At 50.1% G+C, this 15,086-nt stretch overlaps 1 protein-coding gene and 1 long non-coding RNA gene across 2 annotated transcripts; one reads left to right on the top strand and one right to left on the bottom strand.

Annotated features, from left to right (window-relative positions):
- Window positions 1-2,743: 2,743 nt before the first annotated feature.
- On the top strand, window positions 2,744-7,562 carry LOC102539233 (pancreatic trypsin inhibitor-like). Its single transcript, XM_006202708.4, has 3 exons — window positions 2,744-2,850; window positions 6,115-6,307; window positions 6,765-7,562. The coding sequence occupies exons 1-3, from the start codon at window positions 2,751-2,753 to the stop codon at window positions 6,832-6,834; spliced, it is 363 nt and encodes a 120-aa protein (XP_006202770.2). The 5' UTR covers window positions 2,744-2,750; the 3' UTR covers window positions 6,835-7,562.
- A 210-nt stretch (window positions 7,563-7,772) lies between these two features.
- LOC140687302 (uncharacterized) lies at window positions 7,773-14,955 on the bottom strand. The gene is made up of 4 exons (XR_012061501.1): window positions 14,760-14,955; window positions 14,236-14,548; window positions 8,588-8,663; window positions 7,773-7,969 (listed from the first exon to the last, which is right to left on the bottom strand). It is a non-coding gene; the product is annotated as an uncharacterized lncRNA (long non-coding RNA).
- Between the last annotated feature and the right edge of the window lie 131 nt (window positions 14,956-15,086).

Raw genomic sequence — 15,086 nt, 5'->3', positions numbered from 1 at the left:
GGGGAAGGGAGGAGAAGCAAGTCTTTGGCGGGAAGGACAATGAATTCATTTTGGTCAATGTTGAGTCCATGGTACCTGAAGAACACTTCGGCAAAGGTGTTGAGTAGACACTGATCCATTCATTCACTTGTTCGTGAAACGTTTATTAGGGGTAAAATATGTGATGATCTTTGATCAGACTCTATGGCTTCAGACTCTGGCTCTGCCCACTTACTGGCCATGTGGTCTAGTCAATTTACTAGTGATTTACAGCTGTGAGCACAAACAGACCTTCAACGGTGTGCACAGACAGGGCGTCATCCTCCCATTTACATAGGAGGAATCTGAGGCTCAGAGAAGGTGAGGGCATTGCTGGAGATCTCAGAGGGTGAAAGAGACCTGAGACACTAACAAGTAAGGAGGTGGGGATGGAGGGAGGATGGGCCCATCAGGGGCAGCTTCTGGGTCTGGAGGCCTCTAACCTGGACCAGACGGAGGAGGACCAGAAGCAGAGGTGGACGCTGGGAGGGAAAGCAGGAGGCAGACAGACAGATGAGAGAGGAGGAGGGAGAGAGAGGAGTCTCTGCTCTTCCGGGGAGTCTCTGATGTTCCCTGGTCTCAGATGGACAGACTGAGGCAGGAAGAGGGCCAGGGCCAGGTGGCCTCCTGAACTCGAATCCTAGCTGTGGGTCCTGAGCAAGTCGCTTTACCTCTCTGAGCCTCTGCTTTCTCTCTGGCAAAATGGGATAGAATGTGGTAGGATTGACACGAGGCTGAATGAAATCACACACGTGAAATGTCTTAGGAGAGAGAAGACCCTCCATACACAGCGGCTTGTTTTGTCAGTAACCTGCCCCCGATGCCCTGCTGTCCTGGGGCAGCTCAGCATTGAGCGCTCCTGCCCTTCTCAAGGGACACGATGTCTGTGTGCCAGGAGGGTACCACCCATGTCCACTGCAGCTCATCACCCAGTTCTGTGCCTGTTTTTCATTTGGTTGGGCTTGCTCCCAGGGTTTCTGGGGATGGAGCCCAGCTCTCTTCTCATTGGCCCAGAAAGTGGAACATAGTCTGTGTGTGGGGGATGTGTGTGTGTGTGTGTGTGTGTGTGTAGATGTAGACATTGGAAGGCTGGGCTCAGGTCTTGGTTTTACTCCTGATCAGCAGTGTGATGTTCAGTGATGCCTTCACCTCTCTGGGCCTCATTTTCCTCCTCTGTGGTAGGACTGGGATAGAAACATCCCCTGAGAGATTTGATGTGGAGATTAAAGGAGTTATGGATTTACACAAAGAGCATTGTAATTGGCACATCTCTGCAGTGTGAGCTGTGTGTGTGTGTGTGTGTTACAGAAGGATGCTTGTCTGCGGGTGGATGAGTGATGCAGGGTCTTGGTGCTACGTGGTTGTAACTGGGAGTGAGTATACAGGAGTGAGTGAAGAGATTGTGGATGTGGAACTCCTCACACATGCACTGCACTTTACAGTATACGAAGCAGCAGAGTTCATGGTGCACGGACCTGAAGCCAGATTCCTGGGTTCAAAGCCTCTCTCTACCCTGTAATGATCTTAGATAAATTGCTTCATCTCTCAGGCTTCAGTTTCCTCCTCTGCAACATGAGGTAATGGTAACGGTTCTTTCCCCTTGCTTTTAGGGTAACTGTAAAGACTGGATGAGTTAATACATTCTAAGAGCTTAGGATAATGTCTGGCACATAGAAGGAGCTAAGTGTTAACGGCTGTAATTATTCGCTACTATTGTTATTACAGAGGACTTGGACTTCGGAGGGAGAAGACCTACGTGTATGTTGCCTCCATTGCTTTCGCAACAACCTTGTGATAGGGCAGCACTGATCTCATGTGACATCTGAAGACACTGGGTCTCTGGGGGGTTTAAGTCCAGGGGAACAGGTTAAAAAAAGGCAGAATTGGTGCCCAAACTGAGGTCCTATGATCCCAATACCACTGGTGGAGAGAACAGTAGGGGCAGGGGTTGCAGGTGATCTTCCAAGCTCCCCTGAGATCCAGTCCAACCCTCTGAGACCTACTCAGACATGCAGCTCTCCTGCTTGTGAAGCCAGGTGGGGAGGAGGTGGGAGGTTGTCGTGTGATGTGTTCATCTCCCTGCTTCCCTTCTGCCCATGCGCCTTACTCCTTTTTCTACCCAGAAAAGCACAGTTTGTGCCCCAGGTGGACATCGCTTACCCCCAGCTCAGTTTCTGCCTGGACCAGTACCTGGTACAGAGCTCTTGTCCAGCCAGTTTCAATGCAGCCTCATTGGTTGCAGGAAGGTGTCCTGTGTCACATGTGTGTTCAGGGATGGGGGGGGGGGATGTGAAGTGCATTGATGCCAGATATGATGACACTTGCAGGAGGTTGAAAAGGAGGACCTGAGAGACCACACTGCTGTTCCCTTATCTGTCCATTGATTTACTCTCATCCACTCAACAGATTTCCCCTGAGAATCTACCAGGTGCCGTGGACTGCTCCTGGTACTGGGATGCTCTCGGAGTGAAGCAATCAGACAAAGATTCCACTTGTGGACTCAAAACCTGTATTCCCACAAGATCCACAGGAAGAGAGAAGTTTGAGAAGTGCCATTACTGCGCATTTGGCCCCAGCAGCAGAAGCAGGAAGCCTGGTTAGGTGGGGAGTTAAGCAATAAATAGGACTGACCCCGGCTCCTCCCTTCCTCCTCATCGCCTGTTCCCACCCCTCAGCAGGGATGTGAAAAGCTCTGTCAGCCCCGAGCTCCTCAGAAGCCCTCCCACAAGGCCATGAAGATGAGCCGCCTCTGCCTCCCTGCAGCCCTCCTGGTCCTCCTGGGCACCCTGGTGCTCAGCGCCCAGCGGGGTGGAAGCCGCTCCCCTGCCCGAGGTAAGTCCCCGCTCCTGTCTCCTCTACAGGCTGGCGGGGAAGGAGGGCGAGTCCAGGGAAGGGGCTGGGAGCTGGGGTGGGGGACTGCCAAGCCTCTCTGGGTTTCTTCTGGGCAGTTGGGCAGTTTTAACTGCAGAGACATTTCATGACTCTCAAAAGGAAATCATATTTTCATCCTTAAAACAAATTATCCCACCTAACTCTATCAGATCAGGGACCTCATCTCTGAGACTCTCTGCTCCTGGTCTCTGCCTCTGGGTATACTCCTAGGAGTGGGGTTGCTGGATCATATGGTAAATCTATTTTTAGTTTTTTAAGGAATCTCCATACTGTTTTCCATAGTGGCTGCACCAAACTACATTTCCACCAGCAGTGTAGAAGTGTTGTGTTTTCTCCATACCTAGAGGCTTAGAGCTTTCAATTCCTCACTCCCCAGCCCCCCAACCCCCCCAACCCCGCACCTCTGGGGAGAGGGGAGGGTACTGAGATTGAGATCAATCACTAATGGCCAGTGCTTCTATTAGTTTGCCTATTCAGTGAAACTTCAATAAAAATCCATTAATATTGTGGTTCAGAGAGCTTTCGGGGCAGTGAACACATGGAGGTGCTGTGAGGGCGTGTGCTCCGCTAGGGCATGGGGGCTCCCCACCCCTCAGCACTCCCCTGCCATACACATCTTCTCTGTTTGGCTGTCCCTGAGTTTTATCCTTTATAATAAAGTGGGAAGAGTAAGTAAGCGGTTTCCTGAGTTCTGCCACATGTTCTATTGAATTATTCAACATGGTGGTGGGGTCATGGCACCTCCCATTTCTAGCCAACTGGCCACAAGCATGAGTGACTCTGGACCACGTAGCTGGGGTTTGAACTGAGGGCAGAATTGAGCCCTCAGCCTGTGGCATCCCCACTAACTCCATGGATTTAGAATCAGAAGTGAACTGACTAGCAGGACGCCCAGCTGGTCTGGAGAACTGGTTGGTGCTGGTAGAGCCACCATATATATCTTGTCAGGGAAGAACCCAGACTCACTCTTCCCTATGATTTGGTGGGTTGGGTGAGGCCTGGGGACAGGGGACAATGTGGGACACTGTTCCCAGAAACTCTTGCCAGTTATTTGCATTTTAAGAATAACTGGTAGAATCAGGTAATTTATCAAATGGATTGTGACATAATACCTTGTCCTGACCCTACTACACACACGGCGTGACATGGGGCAGGTCATCTGCGGGTTCCTTCACCTGAGCAGAGGCAACATGTTCGCGTGGGGTCTTTGAAAAGATTACCAATCCTGAATTTAATCACATTTCGTGGCCAATTTTGTCCATTTTCCACCAAGATGTGTTAAATTCTGAAAAAAAAATTTCTACCTACCGCCTTTGCCCAAGAAAAAAATATTTAGGTGTCAAAGAATGATGATTCCTCCATTATTAAAATTAATCAGAAAGACGTGGGACAGCTGAGCAGAGTAACTGCAGGGAGGGCAGAAAATGCAGTGCTTCTGTGAGTTTGCTTGTGGGGCCAAGGCTGTTTTTTTCCCAGGCTGGTGAATATTAGTCAAGTCTCAAGGCCCTTCCCCTTGTCCCTTCTTTGACTATTATTATTAGGATATAGAATGTTAGAGGTAGACTGATAAATACACTATCAAGTAGACTTTTCACTAACAGGAATTCAATTATATCCACTCTATTCAATGTCTGTGCACCTTGTGTGAGCAAGAAATAGGAGATTCATCCCCCTGACAAATATTTATTAAGTCCTTACAAAGCACTTGTTCTTGGTGTGGGAAACAGCTGTGAACAAAATACAGCAAAATAACCTGACTTCTAAGAGGGAGACAGGCGTTAGGAAAAGGGGGACATACTGGCCAGGTCATCGTGAGTTTTTTGAAAGTAGAGAGTGATGGGGATAAAGGGGGCTCTGCTCTTTCTGTAGATGGTCAGGGAAACCCTCGGTGATAAGGAGGTGTTGAGCAGAGGCTGCAGGAAGAACGTGCCTGGTGTGTTTGAGCAGCAACCAGGGGGCCACATTCTGGAGCTGAGTGGTGGGAGGGCAGGGGAGAGGAAGGTTATGAGACAGAGAGGCCAAGGGGGTAGGTCCGGAGGAGCCTTGTTGGACTTTCTAAGAATCAGAATTTGACTCAGGAAGATGGGGAGTCACTGAGGCTTTGGGCAGAGGAGCAGTGGGATAGGACTCCAGCTGTAACAGGATCCCTGCAGCTGCAGTGTGGAGAATGGCCGCTAGGGGGGAGTCAAGGGCAGAGACAGAGGCCCAGGGAGCCGGCTACTGCTGCGGCCCAGGTGAGCAGTGATGCAGTGTGTGCCTATGCTGTTCCCTGGGTCCATCCCAGTTCTTCTGAGTAACATGAATGACTGGCTCTATTGAGGTTTCTATGGACGCTTCACTATCTAGTCATGATTCATTAAATCATTAGCCATTGACGATTGTTCAACCTCCAGCCCCTCTCCCCTCCCTGAGGTTGCGGAAGGAAGCGGGTGGAAGGCCCCAGGGAGGGTGGGAATGAAAGTGCCAACCCTCTCATCTGGCAGTGGCTTTCCCTGGTAACCAGCTCCCGTTCTTGGGTTGCTAGGGGCTGTATGAAACTCACCTACTTCACATAACGAAAAATACCTTTCTTTATTGCTCTCAGCACTTAAGAAACACCAAGGTTTTAAGGATCTTAGTGCCAGGAATAGGGTGAAGAACAAATATATATTTCTTATTATAAACCACAATAACATTATGGTGTCCATATTCAATTTATACTGTCCTCATGAGGTAACCAAAGTGAACACACTGGTATGTTTCCTTCACGCCTTTCTTAGTTCCAGCATGATTCCTTCACATTATTTATTAACAGTAGAAATTTCCTACCATACACATAAGTGCAGAGAATAGTATAAAACCCACGGATCCCTCATGCAGCTTCAATAATGATCAGCATACAGTGAATGTGTTTTCACCTGCACCCTCCTTTTCTTTGCTAGAGTTTTTTGGAGCTAATCAAAGGCAACATACCAATTAATCCATAAATACTTCTTAAAGGATATTTAAATTTTTACCTGATTACTGTATCATTGTCACACCTAGAGACATGAATAATAATGTCCCAGAAAGGAGGCTGTAAAATGGCCTTTTCAATTTGACTGTTCCCCTCACTCCCATCATTCGTTCCCTATGGCCAAAAACCCCCCAAAGTTGGTAATTGCATTTGTTGACCTTGTGATGACCATCCTTGTAACTGACCCAGAGCCCGTTGCACCCCTGCAGGCCTGCAGCCTGCGTTCTGCTTGGAGCTTCCGTACACGGGTCCCTGCAAGGCCCGGAAAATCAGGTACTTCTACAACCCCATGACCAGGCTCTGCCAGACCTTCATATATGGCGGCTGTGATGCGAGGAGGAACAACTTCCTGAGTGAATATGACTGCATGAGGACCTGCGGTGGTGCTGTGATGCCTCTGAGGTAAGACAGGGGGCAGGGCAGGGTAGGTGGGGAAGGGCTGGGGAAAGAGGTGGTGCTTGGGGGCCCCACACCCCTCACACTTGCACAGGGACCTTCCTCCTTGATGCCTCCCAAGAGAAGTGGCAGCAGTGTCCTGTGAAACCACACAGAGTACATCCCCCACAGGCCAGCCTGGCAGAAGGTCACTGCTAGAAACCCCATCATCAGAATCTGAGCCTCCTCACGTGCTCCCCTTTCTCAGACAGGAACACTGAGGCAGCCATCTTCCAGGGCAGGTTTGCAGTGCTTCTGAACGCCCCACCTAGGCTTGGGAACTCACTTCCTTCTTGTTGGTCATCCCAGTCCTGGGAGGACTGTGGTTGCTCACTACTGGGAAGGTCTAGGATGTGTCAGGATGTATAGTGCCAAGGACTGGGGCTTCAGAGATGTCAATCAGCAAATTCTTTTCTTTTTGCAGAAGATGTGTCTTCCCCTGTGGTGCTGAAGTCCGAGGAGGCCGACCAGGGGTGGGCTGTGGCTGCATCTGAAACAGTTAATCTTCCTCTGCTCCCTTCTCAACCCCTCCCTCCTCAGCAGAGCCCTGCCCCTTCCCTTCCCACCAAGGGCCTACTTCCTTTAGCTCTGTCTCATCCAGTAGGTTCTCAGCACCATGAGAGCAAATCATCCTTTTATCCCGAACACTTAGCCCAGTTCCTGGCACAGAGGAGACCATCCATAAATGTTTGAAGAAGTGAAGGATGAAGACAGGAGCACAGCTCCTCACCACTCAAGGGACCACAGAGCTTGGGACTTGAAACCAAGACGCTTGTGCCTACCCCTCGTTCTCACTGCATCCGCAACCTCATCCCCCCGCCCACCCTAAAGGCTCTCCTTGTGGCTGGCCAGGGTGAAGCTTCTGGCATCCGTTTCTCAGCATCACTCGTGGCAGAGGTCTTCTCACTAAGGAAGCTTCTTTCCCCAACAGTGACGTCACGTATTTTCCTTTCTTTTGCTTCAAACAGTCTTGCTTTATATTTAAATAAACATATTTCTCATTAAACTGAGTGGAGTGGATTCTGTTGTTTGCAGCTAAGAACCTTAGCTAATAGGGTCCATGGAGATGGAGTTACTTTTCATTCTTCTGCAGAGCAGCCAGGACCTCCCCTTCTCCTGCCTTCAGACTAAGCCCTACCAAGTATAGGAAGCAAACACTTTACAGCGCCAGCTACCTCTTTGTGGCTCCCCCAACCTACAGGAAAACCTGTAGCAGCATAAATGCTTTTGTTCTTTACTTTGGGGACCAGGTCAAGTTTGGGGGCAGGTGGTTTTTCTGGACTCTCAGAAGGAGAGGGAAGGAGCATGAGGCTCCTTTGTCCACTTGCCCAAGGAACCTCTGGCCTGAGATCCTGTGGGCGTGGCAGGGGGCTTCCTAAACCAGTTAAGGAAGATCAACCACCCATTTAGGGGGCACCTGCTACGTGCCAGCCTCTGTGTTTAGCAATCTGCCTGTGTGATTTCATTGAATCTCCTGAGAATCGTTTGAGGGAGGAAATGGAAGCACGAGGGTGTCATGTAGCTGGTGTGGGAGCCGAGGTGGAGGTCCTGACTCTCAGCGGAGGAGGTCAAGTCCAGCTGCCCAGAAGAGGCAGCGTGTGAGCTGAGTGCGGAAGGGTGAGTTGGATTCTATCAGGGAGAGAAAGGAGGGGAAACAGGAGCTTTGGGGGCAGGACAAAGAGGTGGCGATGAGAACAGGGGTCCCACTTCCACCCATTTCCCAGGTCAGAGTCTGTATTGTCTCCAATTAGCTATTTGAGCATCATGAGGAGACCCCAACTTGTCCCTCAAAGTCCACCCAACCCTGTATACAGATGAACCTGGGTGCCCCTTGGGTACAGAATTTGGGAAAATTAGTTACCAGGAGGGATGGGGGAAGTACCTTGGAGTCCCAAGAAGCCTGGCCCCAGAGCCTGAGTGTCCTGCTCCCTCCTGCCAGTCCCAGCTCCTGAGGGGAGTCAGGGAGCCTCCTTCACCATCTCTAAGGAACAGACCCATCAGAGCTGAAAGACATAGGTGTTTGGCTATTTGAATCATGGAGGAATTAGGAGTTGGAAAAAATTTGGAGAAGGGTTCTGATTAAATAAATGGTAGAATTTCATAGAAGGTAGCTAGTTAAGCAGCCTCAATTTTTCTACCCCTTGTATGGGGGGCCCACTTTCTTGGGGCATCAGGTGCCATATTTCCCCCAGGACACATCTGTGGAGACACTCGCTGCATGTCCTGCTGTCACCGAGTCCTACTCACCTGTCACCACACTGGTCACTGCAGTCAACTCCCTCTATCTATGTCCAGCAGCAAAGATCTCCGGGAGCTCACACACCTGAGACAGTTAGAGCAGGAAGGATGCTTGAGGACACTCTCCCCTGGATGACTGTATTTTGCCATTTGCCAGCCTGGATTTTAGGGGTTCAGTATATACTGATCAGTCTCCGTAGTAACGGTGGACATTTATGGGCCGCTCACAGACCTTTGTAGATGACAAAATGGCAGGTCAGAAAAGGGAAGTGATTCATTCAAAGTCCCTCAGCTGGGAGGTGATGGAGATGGGAGTCAAATCCAGACCCTGTCGCCCCAAGGCCAGTGCTGAGGGCTCCTTTAATTTCTTTCTTGGCACCAACTCTGTGCCCTCTCTGTGTCATGGAGAAGGCACTCAGGTGATATTTAGGATGGAGTGGAAAAAACAAAGGCTTGGAGAGATGGAGACCTGGCATTGAAAACTTGTTTTTACAGCTTTGCATAGGACTGGGGTAAGACCTTCTCGGGGGACCCCTGAATCTTGGAATGGGAACCCAGGAGCTCTGTGCTGAGCCCTGTCCTCAGGCCCCAGGAGGGATGTGGGGTGGGAGGAGTGGACAAGGGCCCTGCCTGAAAGCAGCTTAGGTTCCTGGTTCCCCCTGGGGCCAGAGCGACACCTGATCCTGGGGGATTGTGAAAATACAGGAGGTGGCAGCCCACGCCATGTTCCTGCTGAGCCCCCTTCTCAAGCTGAATCAGGCCCAACCTGCCCCCAAGGCCAACAGCTAAAACCCCTACCTGAGCAGCACTCACTCCAGCATCTCATCCAAACAAGCAGCTTACCTCCCTGCCTCCCTGGTCCCCTAGCCGCTGGCCTCCTCCTTGGCCTGCTGCCGGGCCTCGGCCCAGGTCACAGGTGAGCGGGGCAGGGAAAGGTTGGCACCCCGAGGGGCAGAGCCAGGAGCACCAGGACCGAGCAGGGCAGAGGCTTAGCTCTGGGGACAAAGAATTGAGGATTTCTCGGGGGTGGAAGTGGGGAGACCCATGAAGAGTAAACTTTTGGGATCCCTGGTGTCTAAAATTTTTGACCCTTGTACCTTCTTCGGGTGTGGGGTCCTGGAGGTGGGGAGACCCCTGAAGGCTGACATTTGTGGGGGGGCTCTGTGCTGAAGGTGGAGGCTCAGTGGCAGGAGGGGGGACCCTCTGCCTAGACACTGGAAGCTCCTGGAAGCTCAGCTATGTGGGATCCCCTCACGATTGGGGGCTCTGAGGCCAAGGGTTAGGTCACTTCTGTGTGGGGTGTAGGGACCCCATGCCCAGAGGGGTGCTCTCTGAAGGCTGTAAGGTGACACTCAGGGCCAGAGACTGAGAATCCCTCAAAGACTGAGATCTGGGGACTTAGGACAGGAGGAGGGTGTCCTCTGGGACCGGAGCTCCAGTCCCCGACTGACCCTCCGCCTTCCAGACAGGAGCGGAGGAAATGGGCTTGTGCCCTGCACTGGAGGTGAAGACCTCACACAGCAGGGTCTTTAAATAAACAAGAAAATAGGTGGAGCTGGCTCTGTCCTCTACCTTGTGGTCTTGGGCAAAGCTCTCAAATTCTCTGCGTTTCCCTTTCCTTATGTATAAAATAAGGATAATGTGTGTACCTGTCAGTGTCTCCATAGATCGGCAGACACACTCCTGTTCCTAGTTGAACCAGTCTGGTTTATTACTCACTGCAGCAAGGGCGAACGCACCCCCTGGGAACCACGTGGCATCTCATTACAAGGATGTTAGAAAGGACTTACAGGAGTGGGCTTGTGTTAGGTGATTATGGGGAGGGTTTCAGGAAGCTGGCTTTGCTCTGGATGGATGCTGTCAGGAAACGGGGCAGTTCTCTGGTTGGGCATCTGCATCTTAACTCTAAGAAGGGAAGACTAGACAGGCATTAGAGCTGTATTTGGTAAAGAAGCTCAGTCACTCCCATGAGGCAGGATTGGGGGATGCTTGGTCATTTTGGTGGCTTGTAGATTTTAGCTGGTTTTGTCCATATTCAGACATGATTATGGTGTGTCCATTTTCTGTCTTGATCCATCATGGACTGGAATAGCCTTGTCTGATGTTGAAGTTTTATGAAATGTTTATGTTCAGCAGAAGAACATACGGCCCACTGTGGAACCAGGTCAGTTCCCAGAAGTCAGAAGTTGCTTTTCTCTTTGCCTATCATTCTCATAGAATTATGGTGAGAATTAAAATGATATGCTATTAGTAAAATGCTTTGTGTAAGTGTTGGCACAGTAACCCCTCAATGCATGGCAGTTTTGATAATGGTAATCATAATATATTAATAAATATATTTTAATTATTAGTATTAATTGTTAATTTATTACAGTGTAATGGAAAAGGACTTGGTGTTAATTAGAAGAGTTTGGCTTCAGTAATTCTGGATGTTGCTGTGTGATCTTGGATAAATTTCTTCACCTCTCTGGATCACAGTCTCTGTCCTTCTTGGTAAAATAGGGTGACAGTTTCTGCCTTAAGAAATCCATGAACCTGGATATTATCGAGGACTACACTGATAATGGTGCTAAAAAGCTTTGAACACCCAGACCACAGCAAATTGTCTAAAAACACATATATTTTTAGTTTTCTTGTATCTTGACTGCTTTTCATGATCAGTTTTATTTTTATTGACTTTTGACCATCTATTCTTTTTTTTTTTAATATAGTCAGTTTACAATGTTGTGTCAGTTTCTGGTGGACAGCATGTTTCAGTCATACACATACATACATTCGTTTTCATATTGTTTTTCATTATAGCTTATGACAAGATATTGACTATTGCTCCCTGTGCTATAAAGTAGAAACTTGTTGTTTATCTGTTTTGTATATAGTAGTTAGTATCTGCAGATCTCGAACTCCCAATTTATCCCTTCCACCTCCATTCTGCCCCCCTCCGGTAACCATAAGTTTGTTTTCTATTCGACTGCTTTTCAAATGTGTTGTTTATTCCAGTAGAGAAAGGAACAAACAGTATATTATGTGGGGTCACCTTCTAGAAGTCTGTCCTCAGGAAGTTGCTGCAGAACCCAGGGAGGGTTAAAGTCTGTTCGTCCCACTAGGTCCCTTTCTTCCCCCGTGTTAAGCTAAAGCCCTCTTGCTTGCATGATAGGTCTCACCCAGGGCCAGTCCGTTGCCCATACTACCCTGCCCCTAATTTGACCTTCTGGTCTCTCTAAAGTCGGCCTGGGGAGGTGGGGGTTTCTGCTGGGTCTCTGGAATCAGTCACCTGTTCCTTAGCCATCAGGAATCTTTAAGGAAGGCACTGCCTGCCCCCTGGTGGCAGAAGAAGGAAGTGCGTGCTCTCCCTGATCCTGCACACAGCCCCTCCCTTGTGAAATCAGGAAAATTGAACTGTGGTACCTGCATTTTAAGACTTTGTATGTGTGTGTAGAAAGTGAATTTATAAGTCATCAGATAATGTGAACAACCAATATATTTACTGAGAATCTGAAATATTCAGGACAGATACGATCTCTGCTCTCCTGTAGTGCATTTCCTAGCAGAAAATTCTGTGAGACACGAAATAAATGATTAATGAGAAAAGTGCTATCTGTTAGTGCAAAGAGTGCGATGGGAGAGTTGTCAGAGGACCTGGACAAGTGTGGGGGTGGTGGGAGTCGGGATGGAGGGGTGCCCCTAGGAAGTGAAAACTGAGGGGCGAGCAGGAGTCACTGAGAGCAAGGTGGGGAGAGTGTCCTCAGTAGATGGAAAAGCACAAGATGGGAGAGGAAGACAAGAGGAGAAGGTGTGTGAGAACGAGAGGGCAGAAGGGACAAGATGGTCCTGGGTGAACAAGCAGGCACCAGACCTGAGGAGCCTTGTGAGACAAGCTCAGAGTTTGGGGCTTCATCTGAGGCCAGAGGAAGGACCTGCACACCTTAGGAGAACCTGGTGGAGGATGGAAAGGAGAGGCGGGACCGAGACAGTGGGGTCATGACGATTGTCCAGGGGAAATGGACTCAGCAGACAGCAGTGGCTGCAGGGGAGACAGTGAGGAGGGACAGCCAACAGGCTTTGCTAAGAGATTGCTCAGTGGGGTGAGGAAAAGGAAGAAGCAAGGACGTGGTCAGCTTTCTGGGAGAAGGGAGGAGAGACACACCTGCAGGACGCGGGATGCATTCAGTTTGGTCAAAGTTGAGTCAACGGTGCCTGTAGAACATGCAGGTGAACATGCTGAGTCTACACTGAGTCATCCAGTCACTCGTTCAGCAAACGTTGATTAGGGACAGAACATGTGATGATGGAAAGTTCAGACCAGACTCCATGGCTTCCAATTTTACAACTGCCAACTTACTACAGTGTGTGGCCAAGTCACTTCACTTCTGTCGTGCCCTGACTCCTCTGCATGAGGCAGTGCTAATAACAGCACCTCCATCTTTGGACACTAGTGAGGCCCGAGAGGGTGACTCCATGGAAAGATAAAGATTTGGGAATAGTGCCTGCACCCAGGAAGGACTCTGTAGCCATGGCATATTTGAGTGCCCACGGTGTGTGCCAGGCACTGTCCTAGGCTCTGGGTCACAGCAGTGACCATCGCACAGCTCCCCACTCTCTTGGACCTGACATTGGAGCTGTCAATGACGACGAGCAAGATACATTTCAGACAGTGGTCACCACTCGGTAGACAATCACGGAGGGTCCAGGGCACGGAGCAGCCAGGGAAGGCAGGTAATTCCGAGTGGAGGGAGGGAAGGAGCCACATGAGTGTCCACGGGCAGGGGAGGAAGAGTGAGCGCAGACCGCACAGTCTGAGGGCTCAGGCCCCCCAGGACTGCCCTCATCTCAAACTCCCGTCAGAAGTCCCCAGGGTCACCGACATTTTGACCAACTTGCTGTGAATTCAGGGGTTCCATACCCCACCTCCCACACTCAATAGTTCACTAAAACAACTCACAGAACTCAGGAAAGCATAGTAAAGTAAGTAAATACTGTTCCCATTTATTATATAAGACAAAACTCAGAGTTCTCTGCTTTCTCAAGACACCCCCTCAGCACCTCGATGTGCTCACCACCCAAAAAGCTCTCCGAAACCCCAGTGTTTAGGGGTTATATTGAGGTTTCAGTAGGTCAGCAGAGTGATTGAACTCAGTCTCATCACCTGCCCCTCTCCCTGCAGGGGTGTGTGGCGGAGGGGGGAGGGGGGGTCGTTGTTGAAAGTTCAAACCCTAGAATCACCTGATTGGTTTTTCGGGAGACCAGTGTCATCCTGAAGCTGTCTACTGACTTCTTACAGAGCCACCTCATTACCATAGAAAAGACAGTAAATTCCAAGGGTTTCAAGTGGTCTGGACCAGGAACCAGAACAAGGATCAAATACTGACCTTCCTATTACACTACAGTGAGGTTCAAGGACAAGGCAGAGACCAGGAGCAGAGAGTCTCAGAGATGAGGTCCCTGATCTGGTAGAGTTAGGTGGCATAATCTGTTTTAAGGATGAAAACATGATGATTTCCTTTTGAGAGTCACGAAATACACTGGAGTTAAAACTGCCCAACTGCCCAGGAGAAACCCAGAGAGGCTTGGCAGTCCCCCCCTCTCCAGCTCCCAGCCCCTTCCCTGGACTCGCCCTCCTTCCCCGCCAGCCTGTAGAGGAGACAGGAGCGGGGACTTACCTCGGGCAGGGGAGCGGCTTCCACCCCGCTGGGCGCTGAGCACCAGGGTGCCCAGGAGGACCAGGAGGGCTGCTGGGAGGCAGAGGCGGCTCATCTTCACGGCCTTGCGGGAGGGCTTCTGAGCAGCGCTGGGGGCTGACAGAGCTTTTCACATCCCTGCTGAGGGGTGGGAACAGGTGATGAGGAGGGAAGGGAGGAGCCGGGGTCAGTCCTGTTTATTGCTTAACTCCCCACCTAACCAGGCTTCCTGCTTCTGCTGCCGGGGCCAAATGCGCAGTAATGGCACTTCTCAAACTTCCGTCAGCCTGTGGATCTTGTGGGAATAAATACATATTCTGACTCCCCAGGTCTGGGTGAAGCCTGAGAATCTACATTTTTATAGACCCCCTGTTACAGCTGCATCCCCAGCCCCAGTTTCCACTCCTGTAAGATGGTCCCCAGAACCACACTTTGACAGCGAGCCTGGAGGATGCCTCACTGGGGCGGAGGAGCAGGCAAAGAGAAAAGCTGCTTTTCCCACGCACCTTGGGGAAGTGGCAGAGGAGCCAAGTCCAGGAAGAAGCGAATCTCAGAAAACCCTGAATTCTTTCCCATTAACCTGCCCTCTTCCTAATTCTCTGCCTTCACCTTGCTTCTCTGAAATGATCACAGGCTGGTAGCATATGACCAGACTTCGTTTGCTAAAATAAACGAGTCCCTTCCCACCCCCACAGGGATGACGTGATGATTCAATTTCCATGTGCTGGCAACACCTGGGCCTGTGTTCCTGTCTTCACTCCATGCATTTTTCCCCTTTTTGATTTTACTCTGTATCCATTTGCTATTAACATAAGTGTATCAACTTCTGAGTC

The sequence above is a fragment of the Vicugna pacos genome, chromosome 19 (assembly GCF_048564905.1).
Source record: "Vicugna pacos chromosome 19, VicPac4, whole genome shotgun sequence".
Lineage (NCBI taxonomy): Eukaryota > Metazoa > Chordata > Mammalia > Artiodactyla > Camelidae > Vicugna > Vicugna pacos.
The sequence above is the reverse complement of the archived record's forward strand: the minus strand, read 5'-3'. Positions and strand labels throughout refer to the sequence as shown.

Excerpts from the sequence above, each read along its gene's own strand:
- LOC102539233 (XM_006202708.4), top strand. The coding sequence starts at position 2,751 with ATGAAGATGAGCCGCCTCTGCCTCCCTGCAGCCCTCCTGGTCCTCCTG. Across the intron at positions 2,851-6,114 it reads AAGCCGCTCCCCTGCCCGAG|GCCTGCAGCCTGCGTTCTGC; the intron begins GTAAGTCCCCGC and ends GCACCCCTGCAG. Across the intron at positions 6,308-6,764 it reads GGTGCTGTGATGCCTCTGAG|AAGATGTGTCTTCCCCTGTG; the intron begins GTAAGACAGGGG and ends TTCTTTTTGCAG.